The sequence below is a fragment of the Furipterus horrens genome, unplaced genomic scaffold, assembly GCF_987537825.1.
Source record: "Furipterus horrens unplaced genomic scaffold, mFurHor1.1.pri manual_scaffold_8, whole genome shotgun sequence".
Classification (NCBI taxonomy): Eukaryota; Metazoa; Chordata; class Mammalia; order Chiroptera; family Furipteridae; genus Furipterus; species Furipterus horrens.
The window spans coordinates 92,684,834-92,710,892 of record NW_028327178.1 but is presented as its reverse complement, the minus strand read 5'-3'; the positions used below and the strand labels follow the sequence as shown (position 1 = coordinate 92,710,892).

The following is a 26,059-nucleotide window of genomic DNA, read 5'->3' as shown; positions in this document are numbered from 1 at the left end:
AGTGTCTAAGCCCAAGGAAACTGTGTTTCTGCTCTGTTAAGCAGGACTTGGGGAGTGTTGCAGTGGAGAGAGTAAGGGAGAAGCAAAGTCAAGGGTGAATCCTGTGGTTTTTTTGCTTGTGCAACTGGGTAAACAGTGTGCTATTCAACAACAACAACAACAAAAAAGAGAACACGGAAGGAGAAATAGATTTTGAGAGGAAGATAATAAGGTCAGCTTTGGACCTCAACTTCGAAAAACTCTTTAGAGGTTAGCTTTAAATAGGAAAAGCAGCCTCTCTTTCATGAGAGGATAAAGAGAAGAAAGGACTCATGCACATGATGAAAGCAAGTACTTGGTTTAGTGGTAGGAGGTTGAGTTTCCTTCTGATGGCTTATCATTTCTATTTTCTCTGTGAAGTAGAAGGTGAGGCCATCTGTACAGAGACTGTAGGAAGGGGTCAGAGTCAAGGTATGAGGAACATGGAAAAGGTTCCTGTTATGGGTTGAACTGGATCCCTTATGCAGGTATGTTAAAGTCCTAACCCACATACTTATGAATACAACCTTATTTGGAAAAAGGGGTTTTGCAGATGTAATCAAGTTAAGATAAGGCATTAGGGTAGGCCCAATCCAATATGACTGAAGTCCTTGTAAGAGGACAAGAAACACAGACAGGCACAGAGGAAGAAGGCCATGTGATGACAGAGGCAGACATTGGAGTGATACACCTGTAAAGCAAGAAACATAAGGATTGCTGGCAACTTCCAGAAGCCAGAAAGAGGCAAGAAAAGATCCTCCTCTAGAGCCTTCAGATAAAGCATGGTCCTGCCAACATCGTGATTTTGGACTTCTAACCTCCAGAACTGAGAAACAATATACTTCCATGGTTTGAAGCCACCTGGTGTGTCTCTGTGTGTGTGTGTGTGTGTGTGTTTTGTTATGGCAGCCCTAGGAATCTAATGCAGTTATAAATAGTAGTACTGGAGAAGGGGGGCAGAGATGAGCATCATAGAGGATGGGAACCATATTTGGGGGGTAACCAATAAGTCCCTTGCATGATTTTCTCCAATAGTTCTCAATAATCTAGATGTAGGCATATACTAAATGGACAGTTATAGGGTTGGGGTCTTTCCAGGTGAGCGGGATAAAAAGATGTTTGAGGAAAGGAGTTAATATTGGCAAGAGAACCATTAAAAAAATAGACTATGTGGTCTGAGCTAGATAGGAGGAGCAGTAAAGAAAAGAGAGGTTTTAGAGACTACAAAGAGAAGAACTGAAAAGCCTGGAGGTCTCAACAAGGTAGAATGACAGGTGTAGTAGGAGTAATGAATAAAAGTTGAAATAATAGGATGGTGAGAACACAGAATGGCATAAATTTAAATTTTCAGAATTAAAACAATTCTGGTAATGAGATCCAGAAATAGGCCACGAGAGTGGGTGGCTGGACACTTCATGAAAATGCAATCATACTTATACAAAATGTAGCCTCCTGTGATTGACTTTCACTTAGCATAATGTTTTGGGGGGTCATTCATGTTGTAGTATGTATCAGCTTATTCCTTTTTATTGCTATATAATAATCCATTTTATTTAAAACTTTTTATTGCTGTATAATAACCACATTTTATTTAGTCATTTATCAGTCAATGGACATTTGTTTCCCATTTTTAGATGTGATGAACATTCATATACAAATTTCTGTGTAAACATGTTTAAGTGTATCTTGAATGTATACATAGGAATGGAGTCACTGGGTTGTATGGTAATTCTATGTTTATTATTTTGAGAAAAAGTCAGACTGTTTTCCAAAGCAACTGTACCATTCTACATTCCCATCAGTAATGTATGAGGGATCCAGGTTTTTCACATCCTTGCCAGCACTTTGTATTATATGTCTGCTTGATTATAGCCATCTAGAGGGTATGTAAAGTGGCATCTCATTGTGTGTGTGTTTGTGTGCACATGTATGTGTTTACCTAATGACTAATGATGTTTATCATCTTTTTATTAACTTGATGGCCGTTTTTATATCTTCTTTGGAGAAATGGCTAATCAAATTCTTTGCCCATTTTAATTGGGTGTTTATTTTGAAATGTAGAATTCTTTATATAGCCTTGAGACAAGTCTCTTATCAGGTATATGATTGGTAAATATTTTCGCTTATTCCACATCTTTTCACTTTCTTGATGGTATCTTTTACAACACAAAAGTTTACATGTTTATGTAGTCTAATTTATCTATTTTTCTTTTGTTTTATGTGCTTTTGCTATTGTATCTAAGAAGGTTTTGTCTAACACAAGTTCATGGCAATATTCTCTTGTGTTTTTTTTTTAAAGTTTTATAGTTTAGCTCTTACATTTAGGCCTATGTTCCATTGGAGTTAATTTACCATATGGTGTGAGATAGGAATCCAACTTGATTCTTTTGAATTTTTTTTAAAAATTATGAAATTGTATATACACCCATGACTGTAATATCCTTGAAGGCAAGGACCAAGTTCTACTTCTTTGTATTTTCCATAAAACCAATGAGTAAATTTTCAGAATTATATTTTGAGAGTGACATGATGTTTTTATTTCCATTTTAAAGTTAATTCTATAGATATAGTACAAATTTCAAATAAGACAAAAGGATATATAGTAAAAAGTATGTCTACCTCCCATACCTAACCTGTTGGTCCTCCAATCCTCTTCCTCAGAATCAACAACCATAACCACCATTACTGTTTCTTGTGTACCCTTCCAGTGATTTTTCTATACATATATTATCACACACTTAGAATAGAATGCGAAGTCTTTATTATGGCCAACAAGGTCCTCCAGGATCTGGCCTCTTAGGGCCACCTTGTCAACTTCATCTTGTACCAGACTTTTTCTTATTCATTTGACTCCAGCCATAATAACCTTCTTGTTCTTCCTTGGAAAGACCAAGCATTCTCCCACGTTGGGGCCTTGGTACTTGTCCTATCTACCAAGCATGCTCTTTTCTGAGATATTGACATGGGTCACTTTCTCATTGCATTCACACTTTTGATCAGATTCAGCGAGGTCTCCTTGCTTGATCATCTTATTTAAAATAGTACCTCACCCTCTCTCTCTTTATTCTTATCCTGCTTAGCATTTATGAATAGTTGACATTAGATAATATTTATTTGTCTATTGTTTGTCTTCCTTTACTAGAATATAAACTCCACGGGAGCAGGAGCTTTATTTTCTACTGTATCTTCAGCATCTAGATCTGAGCCTGGATCATGGTAAATGCTCAACAAATAAATATATATATATATTTTAACAAATGGCTTAATTTCAATATGGTGCCTATAAGGAAGTATAAAAATTCAGAAAGTTAGCGACAGTGTAAAGAGAAAGCTGAAATGTAGGGAGGGAGAGGGAGCTTTGAGAGAACAGTGGGAATTGCTGAACCTTCAGGCTGAGTATTGAGGGGACAAGGAGCTGATGAGCCCTGGCGGTGGAGAGAAGCTGAGCAGCACTGGGGAGATAGGGCTGAGGAGCAGGGGAAGAGCACTGTTAGGGAGGCCACATGAAACCCACAATATCCATGGGTGCCATGCCAGATAAACTTGTCTATATCCTCAGCCTGTTCTCAGGAAGTTCCTTCTATGTTCTGTCTTAACTGAAACCTGGCTTTCCTTTTTTGAGTATTACTTCCACTTTAACCATTCTCTTTTGGGAAGTTGTTTGTCATTAATTTATATCCTGTGTGTGTTAAGCTGACAGAGTCTTCATTCGTTTTCCAATACCGCTTTCAAGCCATTACCCCTCCACCTGCTGCTCCTTTAAGGTTCATGCTATGTGGCCGTGCCACTTCCAACTTCATGGACACTCTGTTTATCACAGACTTTGATGTCAGGCCTCTTCATTGCAAACCTAGCCATCTGACTAAATGTCTGTGTAAATGATGAATTCTAAATTGTGAGCTCTCAATTCTTTGAAAGCCTCCACTCCAGATATTTTTACTCCTGCTTCACTTTGGCCACGTTCTTCTTGTACTTTGTCATCATTCAGAACAGTTCTAACCCTGAAACCTTTAATTAAAAAATCTCACTGTCTGACCACCTTTTCTTATCCTTTAAGCTCTCACTCAGTTTTTGATCATTACATTTTCTTTTACTCATTTAAAGCCCCTTCATTCCTAACAGTCTCTTCCTCTCTTTATATCCTTCACTATACAGATTTTCTGACCTATCACTCAAACCTCTTTCTTGACAATATCATACCTTCTTTGTGCTGATGACATTCATTTCATGAACTTGAGAGACCTTAAGCCTTTATTTAGTTCGATTACCAGCTCTCTCCTCTATAAATCCTAAGTTAGCAAGTGATTTTGAAATCACATAGAAATAGATTGGTTCCTCTAAAATGTTTGTTCTTAAGTGTACAAGAATATTTAAGAAAACGATGGTTATGGTCCTGCCTGGGTAACACATTTGGTTAGAGTGTTGCCCTGATCCACCAAGGTTGTGGGTTTGATCCCTGGTCAGGGTACATGCAGGAATCAACCAATGAATGCATGAATAGGTGAAACAAACAATTGATGTCTTTCTCTCAAAATCAATAAATAAAAAAAATAGAAAACATTGGTTACGAGAATAACAAAAGGGAAACTACCTGTCAACTCTATCATATGATAGAACAGCTATTAAAAGGAAATGAACTGGATCTATATGGAGCAACATATATAGAATTTTAAAAAGAAGCTGTTGAGTAATAAAAAGAAAGCAGCAAAATAAAATGTATGTTTTCAATTAAGTAAAAAAAAAGGAGGGGGGGGACCATACCAGCCAGAATGATGTATTTTCTAAGTGAATGTGGATATGTATATGAAAGCATTAAGAAAGATCTGGAAGGAAATTCAACTTTAGAGAGATTGGGAGGTATTGGCATTCAAGGTGGTTGTAAAAGGCAGTTTAGCTTTATCTGTAACATGCTAATTTTTTTAAAAGAAAGTGTCATCATGCATCACTCTTCCATTTACAATTAATTAATAACTGAACATTTAAAAAGTGAAGAGTCATCAATTTCAGCTAGATCCTCCATGTTTCACTGGCCTCCTTTTCTTTCATTCTCTACTAAACTTTAAGCTATATCTACTCTTCTAAACTACAATTTCATACTTTCTTCCTAAGTAGAAAAAACTCGTTCTGCTAGTTCACAGAGAAAATAGAAGTCATCAGAAAGGAAATTAAACATCTTTAATATAGTATCTTTTCAATCTTCTTTCTTGTCTCCAACATCTCAATTCATCACCTCTTGTGTGAATTATTTGCTTGGTCTTAAATTTGCATAGTTTTTTGTATCACATTTGCTTCTCGAGTCTGATGAATAAAGGGTGTTTCTCTTATCCCTTTTTAATATGTGATGCTATTTGTCCTAACTCATGTGTGGGAGCACCACACCATTGTTTTTCAATACTGCATAGGGAAGCTACCTGTTTGAGTGCAGAAGGCATCTTCATTTCAGCTTATAAAATCCTTCATATGAAAGATTATTGAGGGAAACAGTTATATTCTGCATAAAAACAAAACTAAATTTGTATACTAAAATCATGTATTCAAAGACCATTAGCCTACTAATAGGTCTTTCATTTTCACATTGAACTCTTTCTGATTCATTCTGTTGTACATATAGTAGTCCAAGTTAGCTTCTTAAACATGAACCAGTCAGTACTCCCCTGCTTAATATTCTCTACTTGTTTCATACTAAGAATAAAATCTAGACTTCATCTAGAAGTCCTTGCATATCAGTCTGCCTATCTCTCTCAATGACCTATTTCAATTAATTAAGATTAATTCCAATAGCCACCCTGGCTGGTTTGGCTCAGTGGATTGAGCGTCGGCCTGCGAGCTAAGTGTCGCTGGTTCGATCTTCCAGTCAGGGCACATCAGAGAAGGAAAACTCTGACTCCAAAAAACCTCCGCTGCCTTGCGGCATACCTCTTCAGGGGAAAGGCTAAGGGAGTAAACCCCGACAGAAAATCCGGAGCCGGAGTCCCTAAGGTGGTTTGACGTTGTAGTCAACACCGGCAACTCCTGCGGTGCACCTGAAGCCAAGCTGTATTGACTCCGTCTTTCCCTTGGACCCTTCAGCTGCGAAGAGAGGGGGGGTCTGCTGCATGGGCAACAGCAGACCCTCCATATCACCCGGCCCAGGCTCTGTAGCTTCAGCTTCACTGGAGAGGACACTCCAGTGTCATCGCAAGATGTCGATTCAACACGGGAGGAGACAGATACCGTGTCACTCCCGAGTCGGACTGCACAGCCATTCTCGGCGGTGCAGATAGACTCTTAAGAAGCTACACCATCGTCTCTCGAGACGGACGGCTGCCGAAAACGAAAACGAAAATTCCAATAGCACCCTGGTCGTCTTCGGATTCTTATAACAACCCTTGTTCTCTTCCATCTCAGGACTCTTGTCTGCAATGTTCTTTCCCTCTCTTACGCTCCCATTATTTGCTGATAGACTAGCGTGTTCAAAGTCACTTCCCATGGCCAGCTCCTTCTCATCCTTTGGATTGCAATATATACGTCACCTCCTCAGAGAGGCTTTACCTGGCTACTCTCTCTAAATTTAGTTTACCACGTTATTCTCTAGTTCAGTTGTTTCCTTCATAGCACTTAACACAATTTTAAATTATTTTATATTTTCACTGGCTATGGGCTCCATGAAGCCAGTATCCACACCTGTCCTGTGTCCAGCACTTAAGTGAACATGCAATAGGTCTTTGTTGACTGAATGAAAAGGAGCAAGTCCTTCAACGTCCTGTCCCTCTGCTCCCAACCAATCCCAGGAGCAGACACCTTCCCTCCTCTACTATTCTTGGGATACAATGGAAGAGGTCCTCTAGCCAAGGTTATTCTCGCCCACCTCCTTGCACCCTTGATTCTTTCTTCTGCATCTTCAGCTCTACAATCATCTACCAGTACTCAAAGATGTTTCCATTAAAACAACCACACAACCAGAAATCCAAAAAGTTCCTTCCTCTTCACGCCTCAGGTCAGCACGTTGACTGTCGCCTTCCCTTGACTTTCAGGGCTCAGCTCTGTACTGTGGTCCTCTATTACCCCTTCCCAGACTCTTTTCAGGGCGCTCCCCAAAACCTGTTCTTTTTAACCTCCTTGAGAAGGGCTGGGGGTGGGGGCCTTCATGGGGGAAGGAGGGGCTCTGACAAGGAGGCGCTGAGTAGTGAGGCTGCGTGAGTTGGGGGTTAAGGAGACAGCTATGAAAACCCCGAAGCCAGAGATCGAGGAAGGCCGGTGTTGCAGAGAGAACGTGTCAGGTGCAGACGAGCGAGAGACGGGGAGATGAGCTAGGGATGGAGGCGCGTCGCGGGCAGTAACAGCCCCCGCCGCCTAGCGCCCCGGGGAGCGCGCTAGTCCGTGCAGAGGCCTTTGTGCGCCTGCGCTGCCGTTGCCGGGCACCCGCTAGCGAACAGATGACCTAGGGAAGGGGTGGCGGCGGCGGGGACTCCGGAAGCCCACCTTTCACCCGGAAATGGTTGTTGAGGAACATGGCGTTGCTGGTGCGAGTCCTTGTGAGTGAAGGAGTAATTTTGTACTGTCGTCCTCCGGGCCCGGGGTTGGAGTCGGAGAGGACGGGGTGGGAGAAACTGGAGAGAAGTGCAGGAGTGGAGCCTGTGCGGCAGCGAGGCCGCGCGGCAGCCTCTCTGCCGGGAAACTGAGGCAGCTTCCCACCTCCCTTTACCCATTTTGGCCGTGGCTGCCCCCTCATTGGAGGAGAGGGAGAGTAACATCCGACCTGAATTCGATGAAGTTTGATTTTCCTTAGTCAACACCTGTGACACCTTCCCCTCAGGGAGAGGCAACACGTGGGGGCACTGATGGGAATTTCGGGAGACCTAGGTTCTATCTAGTCCCTGTTATGTCACTGAAATACAGTGTGAGGTTGGGCAAGTCACTTTCAGACCTCGGGCGCCATATGTGGAAAATCTGCGGTCCTTTTGGATTCTGAGGTTTCCTGAATTTGTTTCAGAGATCAGTGACTCAATTCTTAACCACTATAGATTATTAAGTTGAAAGCTGCATGAGAACCGGGGTCATATCTCTCGTTTTCACTTTGCCTAGTACAGTGTCTGGCATACCATAAGTGTTCAATAAATATTTGCTGGTTGGGTGAATGAATGAAGAAGGGAGGAAGGGAAGGAAGGACTACTCCACCTCTTAGCACCTTTATGGGAAGCTGTACTGCACCTCTTGTGATTCAGTCGCGACCTCTAGCATATTGTAACCTCTAGGAGGTAAAGAAGAAATAAAGTGGCAGTAGAAAAGTTAGAAGGGTACAGAGCTTAGTTGCTAACCATGGTGGGATGAGAGTATACTTTTAGCAAGTCTTTCAACCCATGTCAAGAACATGGATTTTTGCATAGCAGACACTTTCTGTTACTGCCTGTGGCTATCTTGTGAGTTGTTATTTTACACACGTGTTTCTAATCTTTTTATATACCGCTTACAAGGACTGCAGTTTTACTCCTTGTATTTCTTGTTAAGTCTAGCTAAGTGCAGTACCCGCGATTGCTGCTCAGTAAATATTTGTTTGAAGAATAGTTTTTATAACCTACAGAAAGATTCACTTGATGGAGTAATTGTTGACACAGGAGCAGAAATTGATTCAGATCTGAGGACTGCTGAGGAAATGGCAAGTAGGATGTCCTAAGTTATTTAGTTTTTCAGGTGGGTAATTGGGGGAAGAGACGAAAAGTTTATTGGGCTGTATACCTGAAATGAACACCTTGATTTGTTTTGGAAGTTAGTGGATGCCCCAGCTATCTTAAATATTCTTGCTTCTGAGCCTGTGGATTGTTTTAGGTTCATTTCTTTTTAGGTGGTAGCATCCATGGAATCTGCCTCTCTGGATGGATTCTATTAGTCATCCCTTGCACTATTTGTCCCTTTCTACTTGTCTTTTTAGGTAAAAAGCAAGTTTAGATAAGGAAAGTCACTTTCACTTTATACTGTGATTCTTTGGAGTCTTATTAACATTTGTTATAATGTAATGTCTGACAAAGCAATGGAAGCTTCCTTAGGACAACTTGAAAGTGTCAGTAAACATGAAGGTAGCAGATATTTATTGATCACCTACTCTGAAGAGGCATTTGGGTTAGGCACTGTGAGGAACTCATAAATAGAGGGAAGTGCACATTTAGGAGTCTGAAGGGCCTAGGTTGAAAGCTTAGCTTCATTACTTACTGTGGGTGTGACCTTGAGCAAGTCACCTAACTTCTCTGAGCCTCAGATTTTCTTTTTTTCTTTTTTTTTCTTGCCTTTACACCAGGTTTATTGAGGGAAGGAAGGGAAAAGCATTAGAGATAAGAGGGAAACTGCTGGTCCACTTTGAGGGGGCCATTGGAGTAAGGGGAAGGGGGAAGAAGGAAGGGGGAAAAGGTGGAGACTCCCAGTCGCCCAAAAGGGCCCATAGGAATTGCCGTCTGTTTTGAGCCTCAGATTTTCTTAACAGTAAATTTGATAGGGTTAACCAGAGAATCAGCTGATACTAGTGATGTTTAAATGTTTTTCTTCCCTTTTAGTTCAGCAACTGTTTGAACGTTTACTACATTTTAAGAACTGAGGATGGAAAACATAGACCTTAGTCTCAGGTTTATAATCCAATAGGAGGACAAAAACTAATATAATACTTGAAATACTGTAATAGAAGTCTGTACCAAATGCTATGGAATCAGAGTAGAGAGGCACTTACTCTGAGGGCAAGCATCCATCAGGGAAAGGTGCCTGAACTAAATGAGAGCATTAGTTAGAGAATGGGTGAAAGGGCATAGAAGAGAAGCATTAGCTTATGCTAAGAATTCTAGACAGCCCAGTAACTAAACATTTATGTGGCTGGATTTGGGGGGTGCTTATGAGGAAATGACAGGAGAGAAGGCAGGGTTTCTGTATCATGTTTAGGAGCTGGAGGTTTATCTTGAGGCAGAGGGGAGCCATTGAAGTATTTTAAGCAAGGGAAGAGTTATTTAAAAAAATTTAAATTCATTGATCTTTAGAGAGAGGGAGAAGAGGGAGAGAGGAAGGAAGAGAGAGAGAGAGAGAGAGAGAGAGAGAGAGAGACTTGTTCCAGTTATTTATGCATTCATTGCTTGATTCCTGCATGTGCCCTAACTGGGGATCAAGCCCACAACCTTGGGGTAGCAAAATGATGCTCTAACCAACTGAGCTATTCAGCCAGGACATGGGAAGATTTATTATTAAAGTTTTTTGGAGTGCATTTACTGTTTTTTCTTCCTCGTTTAATATTTTTTCAATTAAAAAATACTTTATTGTTATTTTATTACAGTTGTCCCAGTTTTCCCCCTTTGCCCTCCTCTGCCCAGTACCCTCCTGCCCCCCAGTAATTCCCCACTTTGTTGTTCATGTCCCTGGGTCATTCATACATGTTCCTTGACTAGTCCCTTCCCCTTCTTTCCACTCTTATCCCCTCCCTCCTTCTTTCTGGTCAGTGTCGGTCTGTTCCTTGTTTCCATGTCTCTGGTTCTAGTTTGCCTGTTAGTTTATTTTGTTCATTAGATTCCTCTTACAGGTGAGATCATATGGTATTTGTCTTTCACTGCCTGGCTTAGCATAGTATTCTCCAGTTCCATCCATGCTGTCCTGGAGGGTAGGAATTCCTTTTTTCTTTCTGCTGCATAGTACTCCGTTGTGTAAATGTACCACAGTTTTTTGATCCACTCATCTACTGATGGGCACTTAGGCTGTTTCCAACATTTGGCTATTGAAAAGTTCTTCTGAATTGGGGTGTCAGGATTCTTTAGGTATAATCCCAGCAGTGGAATCCCTGGATCAAAAGGCAGTTCCATTTTTAGTTTTTTGAGGAATTTCCATACTGTTTTCCACAGTGGCTGCACCAGTCTGCATTCCCACCAGTGGTGCACTAGGGTTCCCTTTTCTCTGCGTCCTCGCCAGCACTTGTTGTTTGTTGATTTGTTGATGATGGCCATTCTGACAGGTGTAAGGGGGTATCTCACTGTGGTTCTAATTTGCATCTCTCTGATGACTAGTGATGTTGAGCATTTTTTCATGTGCCTATGGGCCCTCTGTGTGTCCTCCTTGGAGAACTGTGTATTAGGTCCTTTGCCCATTTTTTAATTGTAATGTATGATTTCCTGGTGTTGAATCATATAAGTTCTTTATATATTATGGAGCTCAAACCCTTGTCTAAGATATCATTGACAGTTACATTTTCCCATACAGTCGGTTCCCTTTTCATTTCGATGATGGTTTCTTTAGCCATGCAGAAGCTTTTTAATTCGATGTAGTCCCATTTGTTTCCTTTATTCCCCTTGCCCTAGGAGGTATATTGGCAAATATATTGCTGCATGTGATATCTGGAATTTTACTGCCTATGTTTTCTTCTAGGATGTTTGTGGTGTCGTGACTTATATTTAAGTCTTTTATCCATTTTGAGTTTATTCTGGTGTAAAATTTTTAAATTGAGGAATAAGTGACATACAATAAACTGTACTTATTTAATTGTACAATATGATATGTTTTGACACCAGTATACATCTGAAAAGCCATCACCACAATAAAAATAATGAACACATCCATCACTTCCCCAGACTGCTTTCTGCCCTTTTGCAATTCTCTTCTGTTGCTCTCTCCTCCTGCAACCACCACTATCCACAAAACACTTGTTTCTTCTCTAATTTTTTAATTGAAATTTAAAAATTTTATTTTGAAAGTATAAAAAAGTTTTGAAAAGTCAACATAGTGAACACTCACACACCCACTATTAGATTTTTGTTTTAATAGATCCCTGTAGCAGGTGTGGATGGATCAGAGAGAGCTGAGATTAGAGACCCCAAGGCCAGTAAGAAGCTACTTAAGTAATCCTGGAAGAAGTACAGGTAAAAGCCTGTGCTAAGAGCGGAGGAGCAGTGTGGTTAAAGAGGAAGGGGTGGTTTCAGGAGGAAATAGAGTCTGTAGAGCTTGGTGAGAGGTTAGATCTTGAGGATGAGGGAGAAGGAGGAATAGTTTTTAAAAAAATTCTCACCTGAGGATATGTTCATTGACTTGAGAGAGAGAGACAGAGATAGAGAGACATCAGTGTGAGAGAGAAACATCAATCTGCCACTTACCGTATGCACCCGGACTGGGGTCCTGCAGCCTAGGTATGCACCCTGACTGGAATTGAACCCACAACCTTTTGGTGTGTGGGATGATGCTCCAACTAATCAAGCCACCCGGCCAGGGCAGAAGGAGGGGTCTTAACAGTGAGTCCCAGGTCAGCCTGTGATGACCAAGTTAATAGCAGTGTCCATTGAGAATATCCAGCTGGAGGTTTTCTGTTTTATTTTGTTTGTTTGTTTTTTGGGTTTTTGTTTTTGTTTTGGTAGCTGGAGAGTTGGTGTTCAGGGGAGGGAGGGAAGGAGAAAGGGAGAGAGAGAGCACTGAGATAAAGGTTGTAGTTGCAGCAAGATGTTGTTGAGATTTCCTGGGCAATAATATTGACAGCTACCATTTACACGGTACTTACCATGTGCTAAGCACTCTTAAATACTTTACATATATGAATGTAATCTTTACAAAAGCCCTTTGAAAGGTAAGCACTATTATTTTTCCCATTTTACTGATACGAAAATTGAACCACAGGCAGGTAGTATTCCTGAAACATTCTCATTCATCTTCCTTTACTTTTTTCTTCTTTCAGACATATTGGCAATATTTTTCCCTCTCCAATGATGGGTTTGGGAAGGAAGAGGAAACTAAAACACTACCATTGCTGAGTAGGTCCAGGAGAGGAACTGGACATTTGAGCAGTGCAATGGGACTTGCTTATAGTTTATGGGCTGTCCTGGGCATTGGTGACAATTTTTACTTTTCTTTGACAGTACTAAAAATTGTAGAGAAGGAAAACTCTGACTCCAAAAAACCTCCGCTGCCTTGCGGCATACCTCTTCAGGGGAAAGGCTAAGGGAGTAAACCCCGACAGAAAATCCGGAGCCGGAGTCCCTAAGGCGGTTTGACGTTGTAGTCAACACCGGCAACTCCTGCGGCGCACCTGAAGCCAAGCTGTATTGACTCCGTCTTTCACTTGGACCCTTCAGCTGCGAAGAGAGGGGGGGTCTGCTGCATGGGCAACAGCAGACCCTCCATATCACCCTGCCCAGGCTCTGTAGCTTCAGCGTCATCGCAAGATGTCGATTCAACACGGGAGGAGACAGATACCGTGTCACTCCCGAGTCGGACTGCACAGCCATTCTCGGCGGTGCAGATAGACTCTTAAGAAGCTACACCATCGTCTCTCGAGACGGACGGCTGCCGACGACGACGACTAAAAATTGTAGAAAGCCACTCTGTACTTTAAACATTTTATAGTAAAATGCACATAACATAAAATTTACCATTTTAACCATTTTTTATTTTATTTTTTTATCCTCAACCTAGGACATACTCATTGATTTTAGAGAGAGGGAAAGGGAGGGAGAGAAACAACAATGTGAGAGAGAAACATTGATAGGTTGCCTCTTGTAGGCACCTGACTGGGGACGGAACCGCAACCTAGGCATGTTCCCTGACCGGGAATCAAACCCCCGACCTTTCAGTTTATGGGGCAATGTTCCAACCAACTGAGCCACACTGACCAGGGCCCATTTTAACCATTTTAAAGTATATAGTTCAGTAGTATTACATACATGCATTATTGTGCTACTGTTACCACCATCTTCCACAGAACTTCTTCCATCTCACAAAACTGAAACTCTAAATCCCCATGCCTCCCTCTACTCAGCCTGGGGCAACCAGTGTTCTACTTTTTGTCTTTTAAGATTTTGACTACTCTAGGTAACTCATATAAGTGGGATCTCTATGTATTTGCCTTTTTGTGACTGGCTTATGTCACTTAGCGTATGTTGTCAAGGTTTATCCAGTTGTAGCATGTGTCAGAATGTCTTTCCTCTTTAAAGCTGAATAATATCCCATTATATATATGTTATACATCACAGTTTATTCATTCATCTGTCAGTAGACACTGGGGGTACTCTGCCTTTTGACTATTGTGAAATAGTGCGACATGGGACATAAGATTGTACACATACCTGTTCGAGTCCCTGTTTTTATTTCTTTAGGGTATAAACTAGGAAATGGAATTATTGGAGTGTATGTTTAATTTTTTGAGGAATTACCGTTCCATTCTCCACAGCAGCTGAAAAATTTTACATTCCTACCAGCAAAGCACAGAGTTCCAATTTTTCCATATCTTTACCAATACTTGTTAATTTTTTTTCCTAGTGGCCATCTCAATGGGTGTGAGGTGATATCTCATTATAGTTTTGATTTGTATTTCTCTAATGATTAATGATGCTGTGCATATTTTATATGCCTGTTGGCCTTTTGTATATCTTCAGAGAAATATCTCTTTAAGTTCTTTGCCCATTTTTTAATCCACAATTTTTTAAATTGTTGAGTTGTAGGAGTTCTTTATATATTCTGGATATCAATCCCATATCAGATCTATGATTTGCAAATATCTTCTCCCATTCCATAGGTTGCCTTTTCACTTTGTTGATAGTATGCCTTGATGCAGAAAAGTTTTTAATTTTGATGAAGTCTAACTTAATCATTTTCTAAAAGATTTTATTTACTTATTTTTAGAGAGAGGGGAAGGGAGGGAGAGAGAGGAAGAGAAACATCAATTGGTTGCCTTCTGCAAGTTCCCAGCCTGGGATGGAACATGAAACCCGCAACCCAGGCATGTGCCCTGACCAAGAATTGAATTGGCAACCTTTCAGTTTGCGGGACGATGCCCAACCAATTGAGCCATGCCAGCCAGAGCAGTGCTTGCTAAATTTTATTTGTAGTCCAAAATCAATACTCATGGAGCTTTTGCAGTCATTTGTGGACATGTGCAGAGGGGTGAAGAATTTGAGCAACAACATGCATGTTTCTTGCTGAGGTCAAACAAGGCCACACTCTATTTCTTGTTTCAACTCTTAGACTGTAAACAAATATCCTTTTCATGGTCTATTTAGTGCCATGGGTATTTATTTATTTATTGTGTTTTTGTGTTTTTATTGGTGATTTCCCTGTTTAAAATGGCCCCCAAGTGTAGTGGTCAGTGCTGTCTAGTGATGCAAAGTGCAGAAAGGCTGTGATATTTATTATGGAGAAAATTTGTATGTTAGATAAATTTTGTTCAGGGGTGAGTTATAGTGCTTGCTGTTGGCTGTGAGTTCAATGTTAATGAATCAATAATATATATTAAATAACATGTTTAAATGGAAACAAAACAAGGCTATGTATTGATTGGCTGATGAAAATGTTGTAAATGGAGGCTTGCAGGAACCTAAACCTGCATTTCCCCTAGGAGCAATGGTTCAGTATTTGCTAACTCTACTTGTGGTCACTTTTTAAAATATAACTGTAGGGAACAGGAGAATTGACTACCTGTAAAGCCTTTTCCAGCTCATGAGTGAGCCAAGGAAAATACTATGTATCTTAAAAACTACATGCAGAAACGGATTGGTTAGTGGACTGATTAAAGTATAGTAAAAATAAGAGCTGGGCTGTCAGAATGATTTGGAATATAAATAAAATCATGTGCATTTTACAATATGCATAGGAAATAACATGAAACCTGTCTTTAAAATTTTGGTTTTGAAGTCTTGGTGAGGCAAAAAGACAATAAAACTCTCACTTAGCAATGGTGTATATATTATCCTAAATTAGAGCAATAATTTTAACTGGGAATGGCTATAGATGTATTAGTACCTAAAAGGGGGAGAGAAGTACTTCCACAGATTTATATTTATTAAATGAAGTGTTTTAAGAGGAGGAAAGGAAAAAGAACTGAATAGAGTCAACAGAACCAGAACTTGGAGTCTAGGGAGACTCCTTGAAGCAAGTGAGCTCATGGTTTGGGTGAAGCAGGGAGTCCCAGAGGAACTGACTACAAGGAGATTAGCTTGTGGGAGTGGAGTAGTGATTCTCAAACCAGAGAATTTGAGTCAGGTTTGGAACTGCTGAGTGAAGAAGTCAAGGCAGGATATATAAGTATGAGTCTGGAGGGGTCCACTTGGGAAAGATCGGGTATGTGATTTTCACTAAGAGGTACATGGAGCTACTTGAAAGCTTTTGAGAAAGGGAATCCCAAGTTCAAAAGAATATTTTAAGGAAATGGTTCTTGCTGCTACAGCTGTTTGCTGGGGTACTTATATAATTCAGTAACAGTTGTTCATAATAATAATGATGCTTTTGTGTGTGTGTTTTACTGTTATCAAAGTGCTTTTACAAATGATCCTTGGAGCACTCCTGTGAGGTAGCTTTTATTATTCTCACTTTACATAAGGGAAAATGGAGGCCGAGAGAACTGAGTAACTAGTTCAGGGTCACAGAGCTATTTCATGACAGGCTTGGGAGTTAAACACCCTTTCTGCTCTACCCCAGCAGTTTCAATTAAGGGTTTGGACAAGAATTGTTGTTGTAGGATTGGAGACGGAAAGAACAGAGCTGATTGCTCCTTTCTTCGAATAAGAACTGATTTAACATATTGGCATAAGACCAAGTAGAGCCAAAATTACAGAGAAAAAATTTGTTGACGTTGGAAAAAAATATGATGAAATTTTTCAGAAAATCTTCCAAAAGTTTTCATTGTTCCTACTTGTAATTTTCTCTTACTTCTCTGCCTCCCACCCCCTCTTGGGCCTAAATCTGCAGAAGTTTCATCTTATCCCATATTTACATTTTTAGGAAAGAAACATCTGACATTGAATGATTCTGTTAAATCTGTCAGCATTAGTTAACAAAACCCAGTAATTGTCTCTCCTTTAAAAACCATCTCAACAGATCAAACCTCAGCTGACGTCAAATATTTTTAATCTTTATTTTGTATTTGAAACAAAGTGCTATGAGTGGCCTATTAGAAACAGCACAGTTTTAGGACTATGAGACACTTTAGAAAGCATCTCTAGGTTTAAAATTCCAACCTCACTCCTGCCCCTTCCTGCCCACTCATAAGGAAGTGGAGCTTCAGATTCAACTTAATATTTATTGAGTTGGATGTACTGCAAGGTACATTTGTTGATTTTTCTTAAAATCCTGAGAAGCAGAAATTTTTCTTTATTTTATAGAAGAATCAACAAAGGCCTGTAACTTACTAACGGTGGAGCCAAGAATCAAATCAGTGCCTTTTGATTTCAAGTACATGGCTCTTTCCACCATCCTGTGCTGTGGTTTAATTGGCTCAAGACTATGTCATAGAGTGTTAGAGCTAGAAGGAACTTTGGAGATATTCCCTTAACCCTTTCTTTCCATAAATTAAATCCTGGAGTTTTGCTGCCTGAGTTCAAATCCTAATCCTGCCATTTATTAACTGTGTGACCTTGGGAAGTTACTTATCCATACCTCAGTTTCTTTATCTATATAAATGGGCTGATAACAACATACCTAGGTCATTGGGTGGTGATTGTGAGGTTTAAATTAGTTCATATAAGTACCTAGAAAAGTGCCTGGCACAGTCATACCTCGGTACTCGTCAGCTTCAGAACTCATCAAACCATGTACTCGTGGCATCTTGATGAGGAAAAAGTGTTTCAGCACCCGGCATTGGTTCGGGACTCGTTGCACTTGCTAAGAATGCCGTCCCGCAAGAGAAAATGCTTCATCTTTAGGTACCGGTCGGTTTTGACACTCCGCACGAGTTCCAGAATGACGAGTACCAAGGTACTACTGTATTACTAATAATTGCTGTGAGGAAACTAAGCCTCATAGAGTTTAAATTACGTGTAAAGGTCATATTAGAGTAGCCGAGTTTAAACTAAAATCCAGATCTTTGACTCCTGTATTGTAATTTATGCTTGGCAAATTGTTTTCAAATAATTTGTGTATCCAGTCCTCATTGTGGTAACCAGGTAAACAGGTCAAGTGAAAGAAATCCTTGGTTCCCCTAGAGTCAGTTACTACAGCAGAGGTTTCCAGTGCTGTGTACATGGACACCATTTATACAGTGGAGTGTATTTCAGGTTCATAAAATAAAGCAGGTTTCTCATTTAGCAAGATGGAGCTCCTCCTTTCTCCAGCCTAGCCTTTCACTTTGGCCCAGAGACCTTTCGAGGTCAGTAATGCCAGAAGGAAAAATTGAATCACAGCCTTAGCTCAGCCATGTGATCTCTCTTTTATCTTGATTTCAGCCCTAGTTTCTTTATTGTTTGGGGGATGATCGTAATCCCAGCACTGTTTACTATAAAACAATTCTATGAATAACAGATAAATCAGTTTGAAAAGGCATTGCAAACTCTAGTTTAAATGATACTTGTATTGTAAAGTGCCTGAAGTCTGCTTATTTTTTTCCTCTCCTGAGAGGGAGCCTACGTCCCCTGCTTGAGTTGGCTATTGTTAGAGTTCTTTTAGTCCATGGATCATGAAGAGGTAAGGTACATCTTATCCTTGAAATGATAACCACGGGGAGGCCTGGTCCTGGTCCTGTGTTGGATGTTCTCCTTTCATGTGCCCTGTTCGGCCAGGATTTCTAAACTTATATATGCACTTTGCTTTCTACATGTGGACTGTGATACAGATTCTTGATGGACTACTTTTTTTCTTTCTTTAGAGGAACCAGATTACCATCTCCCAGTGGGTTCCAGTATGCAGCCAGTTGGTACCTTTGTCTCCTGTACAGGGACAGTGGGGCAGACCTCTGTCTCGCACTTCCCAGGTAAGGTTTGTTATTCCTTTGGTTGGTATGAAAACCTTAGTGTATATGTGCAAATGTCATGTATTTATAGATCAGCTCACCAAAATTGTGTGATGGAAAAACCTCATGAGACCACTTCTGGGTGTCTGTGGTGGCAGCTCAGGACTCATTCCTACAGCATGGTGTCTGGGGCGTTGCTTCTAAATACTCCAGCAGTGGAACTTAGCCTAGGATACCATGCTACAGTCTGATGATTTTTACTGTTGGGAGTGTTTCCAGATACTCATCTCAGAGTTAACATTTCTTCAGTTTTCTTTTCATAGACACTTTTATTTGGGAGAAGAAATATTTCTTTCATTATTTTCTTTTTATGAACATAAAATCCAAAGAATTATTTGAGGCCTTAATTTACCATTGACACATGATTTATTGTAATGTACTATGGACCCTCCTTGCAAGTTTTTTCTCCTGGCTTTTGTTAACTGTACAATAATTTAGCAATAAAGGAAATGAAAATGACTCGTGACCTCAAACCTGAAAACATCTGCTGTTTTTTTTTCTAGTGTGTGTGTGTGTGTGCATGTGCTAATTTTTTGCTTAGGTGCCTTAAATATCCACAGAATTTTATGTTCTGGTACCTTTCACTTATTAAAGCAGATATATTATTCATGTTGTTAGATAGATTTCATAATTATATTTTTAATGGCTACATGTTATTTTATTTACTTAGTCTTTGATATTTAAATTGTTTCCAAATTTTTTTGCCATTATAGACTTTAATGTAGTTATCATTGATTGTTCTCAATTAATATCTTGATTTGATCACTATCAGCTTCAACTGGTCTACCCAACCATATGGCATTGTCCAGTGAGAAATCTGCGCGAAACTTCGCAAACCACTTTTCACATGTTCGATCGGTCACAGCACCTTCTCCATACACTGCACAGATCTTGTTTTGCATTTTTACCATTCTTGAACTAATAAAGCATAATATGCTGAAAATGTTACTTATTTTCTTCTATCTTCAATATTAAAATGGCTACACAAAAATTTACCAATTTTGCTAAGTTATTTTTAAAATGCATGCTGGTATGACGGCTGTCACAATACAATCTAACAAAATTGTTTCAAATGAAGTTGAAGACAACTAAGCGCTACTAGAGCCATCTGATGGAAAAAACCAAACAAATTTTTTAGGCCAACCCAATATATTCTCATCTTTGAGAACCCCTGGTTGGAAACCTCTGCCTTAGAATGACATTCTCAGGTACATGTCTAACAGGGAGGCAAATTTGGCTCTGAATGAGGAAAATCTGTGTTAATTAGAATTGCGGTGTACTGGAATGTGTGGGCTGCATTCTGACATAGTAGATTTACTCTTGCTGAACCTAATTGAAGCAATGGTTGAAGACTGTATGTTAAGGTCATGACATAAAAGAATCCTTCGTTGGGCCCTGGCTGGTGTGGCTCAGTTGGTTGGAGCGTTGTCCCATAACCGAAAGGTTGCAGGTTCAATTCCCGGTCCAGATGTGGGTGTGTGAGAGCCCCAGTCTGGATGAGTACAATCCTCAGTCTGGGCACTGATTCCCATTCTGAGAGCATATCGATGCTTCTCTCTTACATCAATGTTTCTTTCTCTCCCTTCTGCTCTCTCTAAAAACAATGAAAAAAGTTCTCTGGTGAAGATTAAAAAGAAAAGAATCCTTCGTTGGATGAGTGGTAGTAACAGGTGATCTCTAAGGCAGTGTCAAATGCTATAACCACATTATTTTTAAAAAGCTAGGGACATTGTACTCTCATCTTTGTCTTTTCTAAATAGTCTCTTGAAGTTCTGCCATACTATGATAAGCTCGCTTTTAAAAAATTTAAACTTATAGGAAAGTTGTAAAAATAGTATATGCCCTTCATCTAGCTTCCTCAAATGTTAGCATCCTAAATAACAATAGTGCAGTTATTGAAACCAGGAAATCAACATTGATATAATGCTATTAACTAATCAACACACCTTTTCCCAGTATTACTAGTTTTTCCTCCTAATGTCCTTTTGTAGCCTCTCAATTTGGGTTTGTCTAGTATTTTCTTATAATTAGATTGAGGTTATATATTTTTGGCAAGTGATGTTCCTTTCTCTGTGCATCGTATCAGAGGATACTTGATGCCATGTATCTTATTACTAGCAGTGTTAATCACTTCATTGTTAAATTGGTGTCTGTCAGGTTCCCCTGCTATAGAGTTAGCATGTTTCCATTTTTAAAATTTATTTTATTTTATGTATGTATTTATTTTTTAGAGACAGGGAAAGGGAGGGAGAAAGAGGAGAGAAACAGTGATATGCAAGAGAAACATTGGTTGATTGCCTCTCGCATGCTCCCAACCAGGGACCCAGCCCACAACCGAGGTATGCGCCCTGACTGGGAATCAAACTGGCGACACTTTGGTTCACAGGCCAGTGCCCAGTCCACTGAATCACACCAGCCAGGGCATTTTCCCATTTTTAATTAGTATCGTGTGAGAATATAAGTTTGAGACTATGCAAATATTCTGTTTCTGATTATACTCTTGCTTACTACTTTTAGCATCCATTCATTGATGGTTCTTTTTTTAAAAAATGATATATAATATTAACTTATTAATATTAAAATGTGGTTAAAAGAACAGAACATTAAATTTACCACCTTAACCATAGTGTAGAGTACATTCACATTGTTATACAACAGATCTTAAGAACTTTTTCATTTTGCAAAACTGAAACTCTATACACATTCAACACTAGATCCCCACCTTTCGCCATTAGCAACCACCTTTTTACTTTCTGTTTCTATGATTTTGACTTCTTCACTTACTACATATGAGTGGAATTATTCACTATGCTCTTTTGTCACTTATTTCACTTAGCATAATGTCAAGGTCATCCATGTTATACCATGTAACAGGGTTTCCTTCTTTTTTTTAAGGCTGCATAATATTCCATTATATGTATGTACCACATTTTCTTTACCCATTCATCTGTTGATGGGCATTGGGGTGGTTTCCACATCTTGGCTATTGTGAATAATGCTGCAGTACATGTACGTGTGCAAATATTTCTTCAGGATCCTGTTTTAAATTATTTTGGATATATACGCAAAAGTGGGATTGCTGTATCATGTGATAATTCTGTTTTGGTTCATGACTGCAGCAATCATTACTGTGATATTTGCTTAATGTCGCTGGTTCGATCTTCCAGTCAGGGCACATCAGAGAAGGAAAACTCTGACTCCAAAAAACCTCCGCTGCCTTGTGGCATACCTCTTCAGGGGAAAGGCTAAGGGAGTAAACCCCGACAGAAAATCCGGAGCCGGAGTTCCTAAGGCGGTTCGGCGTTGTAGTCAACACCGGCAACTCCTGCGGCGCACCTGAAGCCAAGCTGTATTGACTCCGTCTTTCCCTTGGACCCTTCAGCTGCGAAGAGAGGGGGGGGTCTGCTGCATGGGCAACAGCAGACCCTCCATATCACCCTGCCCAGGCTCTGTAGCTTCAGCTTCACTGGAGAGGACACTCCAGCGTCATCGTAAGATGTCGATTCAACACAGGAGGAGACAGATACTGTGTCACTCCCGAGTCGGACTGCACAACCATTCTCGGCGGTGCAGATAGACTCTTAAGAAGCTACACCATCGTCTCTCGAGACGGACGGCTGCCGACGACGACGACGATGACTACTACATTTATTACTTTGAATTCTACTGTAAAAAAGATCTGTCACTCTTCCCCGTTTAGTTATTCAATTTTTTATTTATATCAGGAGCTCATGGATATTTATTTTCTTCTATGAGTTATAATTCATTATTCTCATTATTTATTTTGTTGATCAATTTGTCCCAGCTTTGGCTTTTGGGAACTCTTTCAAGTTCCTTTCTATATGCCTTCATCTTTAAAATAAATGAATGAATGAATGAATGAATGAATAAATAAATAAATTTGGTTATAGAAAGAGAGGAAGTGGGGAGAAAGAGAGGGGGAGAAACATCAATGTGAGAGAGAAACATCGATGGGCTGCCTTCCATAGGTGCCTGGATTGGGGCCTGAACCTGCAACCCAGGCATGTATCCTGATCAGAAATCAAACCGGTGACTTTTCAGTTTGCAGGATGATGCCCAACCAAGGCACACTGGCCAGGGAGCCTTCATCATTTTTGAATACTTCCTTATTTACTGGCACCACAAGATATTTCAGGTTGATGTTGTATCTTCTTTGCTCTAGCTGGAGCTTCAACAATTTCTCCAAGGAGCCCTGGTTTCTTTTCTCAGAGAATGGTTGCTAAGTGTGCATGAGCCTGTGTTATTAAATTCTACTTAAGGTTTTGAAAGTATGTTCTACCTCTTAATGAACTTCTTTAAGCCTTAGTGCCCTCATTTCTAAAATGGGGAAAGAAATAGTATCTATTTCGCAAGGTTGTTATGAGATACACATAAGTAAAACACTAAGCCTCTAGGTGCTGCATATATAGGAAATATTCAATAAGTTATTAGTGTTTTTGCTGCTATTTATGTTCATGCTACTGGGGTTAATTTTCTCCTCACTCTGTAAGTTGAAACTTGAAAAAAAAGTTTGTTCTAAAATTATCTTAAGCAAGTTGCTGGGTCTTAGTTTCCTCACCTGTGAAATGAAAAGGTTGGACTTAGATCTCTGAGATTTCTTCCAGCTGAAGTGTTGTTATTCTAAGTTACTTCTTAGTTCTTCAGTTGCTTTTCCTCCAAACTAAACAGCCTCAATTCATTTTAACCTTTCCACTAAGACCTTTCATTCATCTCTTTGATCATTCCTGTGGTTCTTTTCTGGACCTTCTCCAGGTTGTCCTTCTACTTAAAAAAGAAAAAGAAAAAAGAAAAACATAAAAAACAATCCACCTAGTTTTTATTGAGTGTGGACTCCATGCCCAGAGTGGTGTTGAGCATTGGGTCAGAAAGTAAAAGAAGTTTAAGATAGACTGTGCCACGGTGGAGCTTATAGTTTTGCTAAAAGAACCAGACACACCCAGGGTATTCAAGAATCGCTTGAGTCCTCCCCTTCTTTCCTTTTCCTTTTCCCCTTTTTCTCTTCCTCCCTCCCTCCCTCCCATCCTTCCTTCATTCCTTTCTTGCTGGTCTCTTCATTTTTAGAACCTTTTTGGAAGCAAAATATAAGGGCAAAAATCTTATATTTCTTTTAACAAGGGGCTGCCTGAAAAAGAGTTTATCATTGGAGTTGTCTGGAGCAGGTCTTTACATTTCTATTATGCATTACAGTTTACACATCTCTTTAACATGCATTATGTTATTTAGTTCTCCAAACAAATTTATGAGATAGGAAGAGCGAGTGCTTCAGCCCAGTCTTCTGACCCAGTGTTCTTCTCTTTCCATTACACCGTGCATCCTCGCCTCTGCCTTCTCACTCATCTTCTCTCACCTGCTCGCTTTTCTGATGGTTCTAGGCCATTTTTTACCATCTCCAAGTTTCTGTTGTTCACATTGCCTGTCCCACATCTTTGAGCATTTTTGTACATTTTATTTATATGTAATAAAAATACAGAAAAAGGAATAAATTATAAATGTATAGCTCAATGAATTATTACAAAGTGAGCATAATCGGCATTCAGATCAAGGAATAGAGCCCCAGAAGCCTCCTTGATCTCCTTTCTGGTCACCACCTCTAACCACAGAGTAGTTTTGCCTTTTATATCTACAGTATATACTTTCTTGTGTGTGTCCTCTTTTGTTCAACTTTGTTTTAGAAATCCATCTATGTTGCTTTGAGTAGTCATAGTTTATTCATTTCCATTGCGATAAAGTATCTTATATGATTATACCACAACTTATCCATTCTTCTATTGATGGATTCTAGTATTGTTTCCATTTTGGGCTTTTGTTAATAGTGCTGCAATGAACACTCTTGTACATGTTTTTTGGTGAACATATATACACATTTTTTTTGAGGTATATAATTTGAAATGGAATCACTGAGTCATATGGGATATGCGTATTTACACTTTCAGTAGATACTGCCAAGTAATTTTCCAAAGTGATTGTACTATTTTACACTCCCACCAGCAGTCTATGAGAGTTCTAGTTGCCCTGTATCCTTGCCAGCCTTTTATTGTGTGTGTGGTAGGTGACCTTTAAAATGTGGTATTTGGTTCTTTTTCTTGTGTAGTGAGTCTTCTTTCTCTTCTCCACAAGATTATGAGCTTTTTGATGATAGGGATTCTATTTGTATCCTAAATCCTGGTATAAGGGCTGACATATCCTGGGCATTTTATAGGGGTTGGATGAATGAAACATGCAAGGGCAGGAAGGAAATAGTAAGACATAACCATAGAGGTGTTTTCATTTATTTATACAACAAGTATTTGAGTGTTTCCCGTGTACCATGTACTGTACTTGGATCTCATGGATCTTTTAGGTAGTGGTGATAGAAAATAAGCAAGTGCATAAATAAATATATAATTGTACATTGTAACAAGTACTGGGAATAAAATGAACAGGTTATTACTGCTATGCGATAAAGACTATTTTAGATAAAATGATCAGAGAAGGCCTCTTTGAAAAAGGTGACATTTAGTATTTCAGGGTATTTTTCTCTTTTACAGAAATTATTGATATTTTAAAAATTTAAACAAAGGAAAAAGTGATGTCTTTAAAAGTCAAGGGAATCTTTGGGGGGGGCACAGGGGTACAAAAAAGTAAATGTGTGTGCTTATAGTGGTTAGGTGTGGGGAAGCTAGGTGTTGTCCTTGGTACCAGTTACCTATGCAGTTCAGTAACTCAGTGTGTGGGAAATGTTAACTCAGGAATAATGGTGGGGCAGAAATACAGCAGGTGGTGAAATAGTCATAGAAGGAATCCATTGGTTACTCCTGGAGCTATGGGCAAAGAGAAGAATTATGTAATTTAATAGAAGAGAACTCTCCCCAAAGCTAAAACTGCTATTGGCTGCGTTTTTTGAACCCATCTAAGTGTTTTGTGTTTTCGATGGATTATTACATTGAGGTATGTGGTGTAATGGGAGGTGTTCTGTGTTTAGTCTGTGTTTACAAAGCCTGCTTGATACCTATGAATAAAAGCATTAAGTGTCCTTGGGACTGACCAGAAGAGTCCTGACTAATCTTTTAATATCCTTGTTTGGAAGAAAAGTAACTAGTAACTCTCCACAATTAGAAATTCCATTTTTTCATCATTAGAATTAATAAAAAATTATTTTCATTCTACGTGTCTCATTTCCTCTTGGAATAAGCCAGAATTGAAGGAGTAATCCTCCTATCCCCTCCCCACCCCTCTCTATTGTAAAGATAACATAATATTATTGAAAGCTTGGGAACTAGATTCTTGGACTCATCCATAGTTCTACTAATTTAACAAAATAACTTGATATCAGTGTTTTCCTTT

The 26,059-nt window shown here is 39.6% G+C and overlaps 1 protein-coding gene across 1 annotated transcript in view; it reads left to right on the top strand.

The window, feature by feature from the left end:
• Positions 1-7,448: 7,448 nt before the first annotated feature.
• Positions 7,449-26,059, top strand: part of UQCC1 (ubiquinol-cytochrome c reductase complex assembly factor 1) — a 95,315-nt gene continuing 76,704 nt past the window's right edge. Inside the window, exons 1-2 of the mRNA XM_090286309.1 lie at positions 7,449-7,532; positions 18,572-18,676. Of these exons, the coding sequence (XP_090142435.1) occupies positions 7,509-7,532; positions 18,572-18,676 (129 nt within the window). The 5' untranslated portion in view covers positions 7,449-7,508. The remainder of the gene's footprint in view (positions 7,533-18,571; positions 18,677-26,059) is intronic.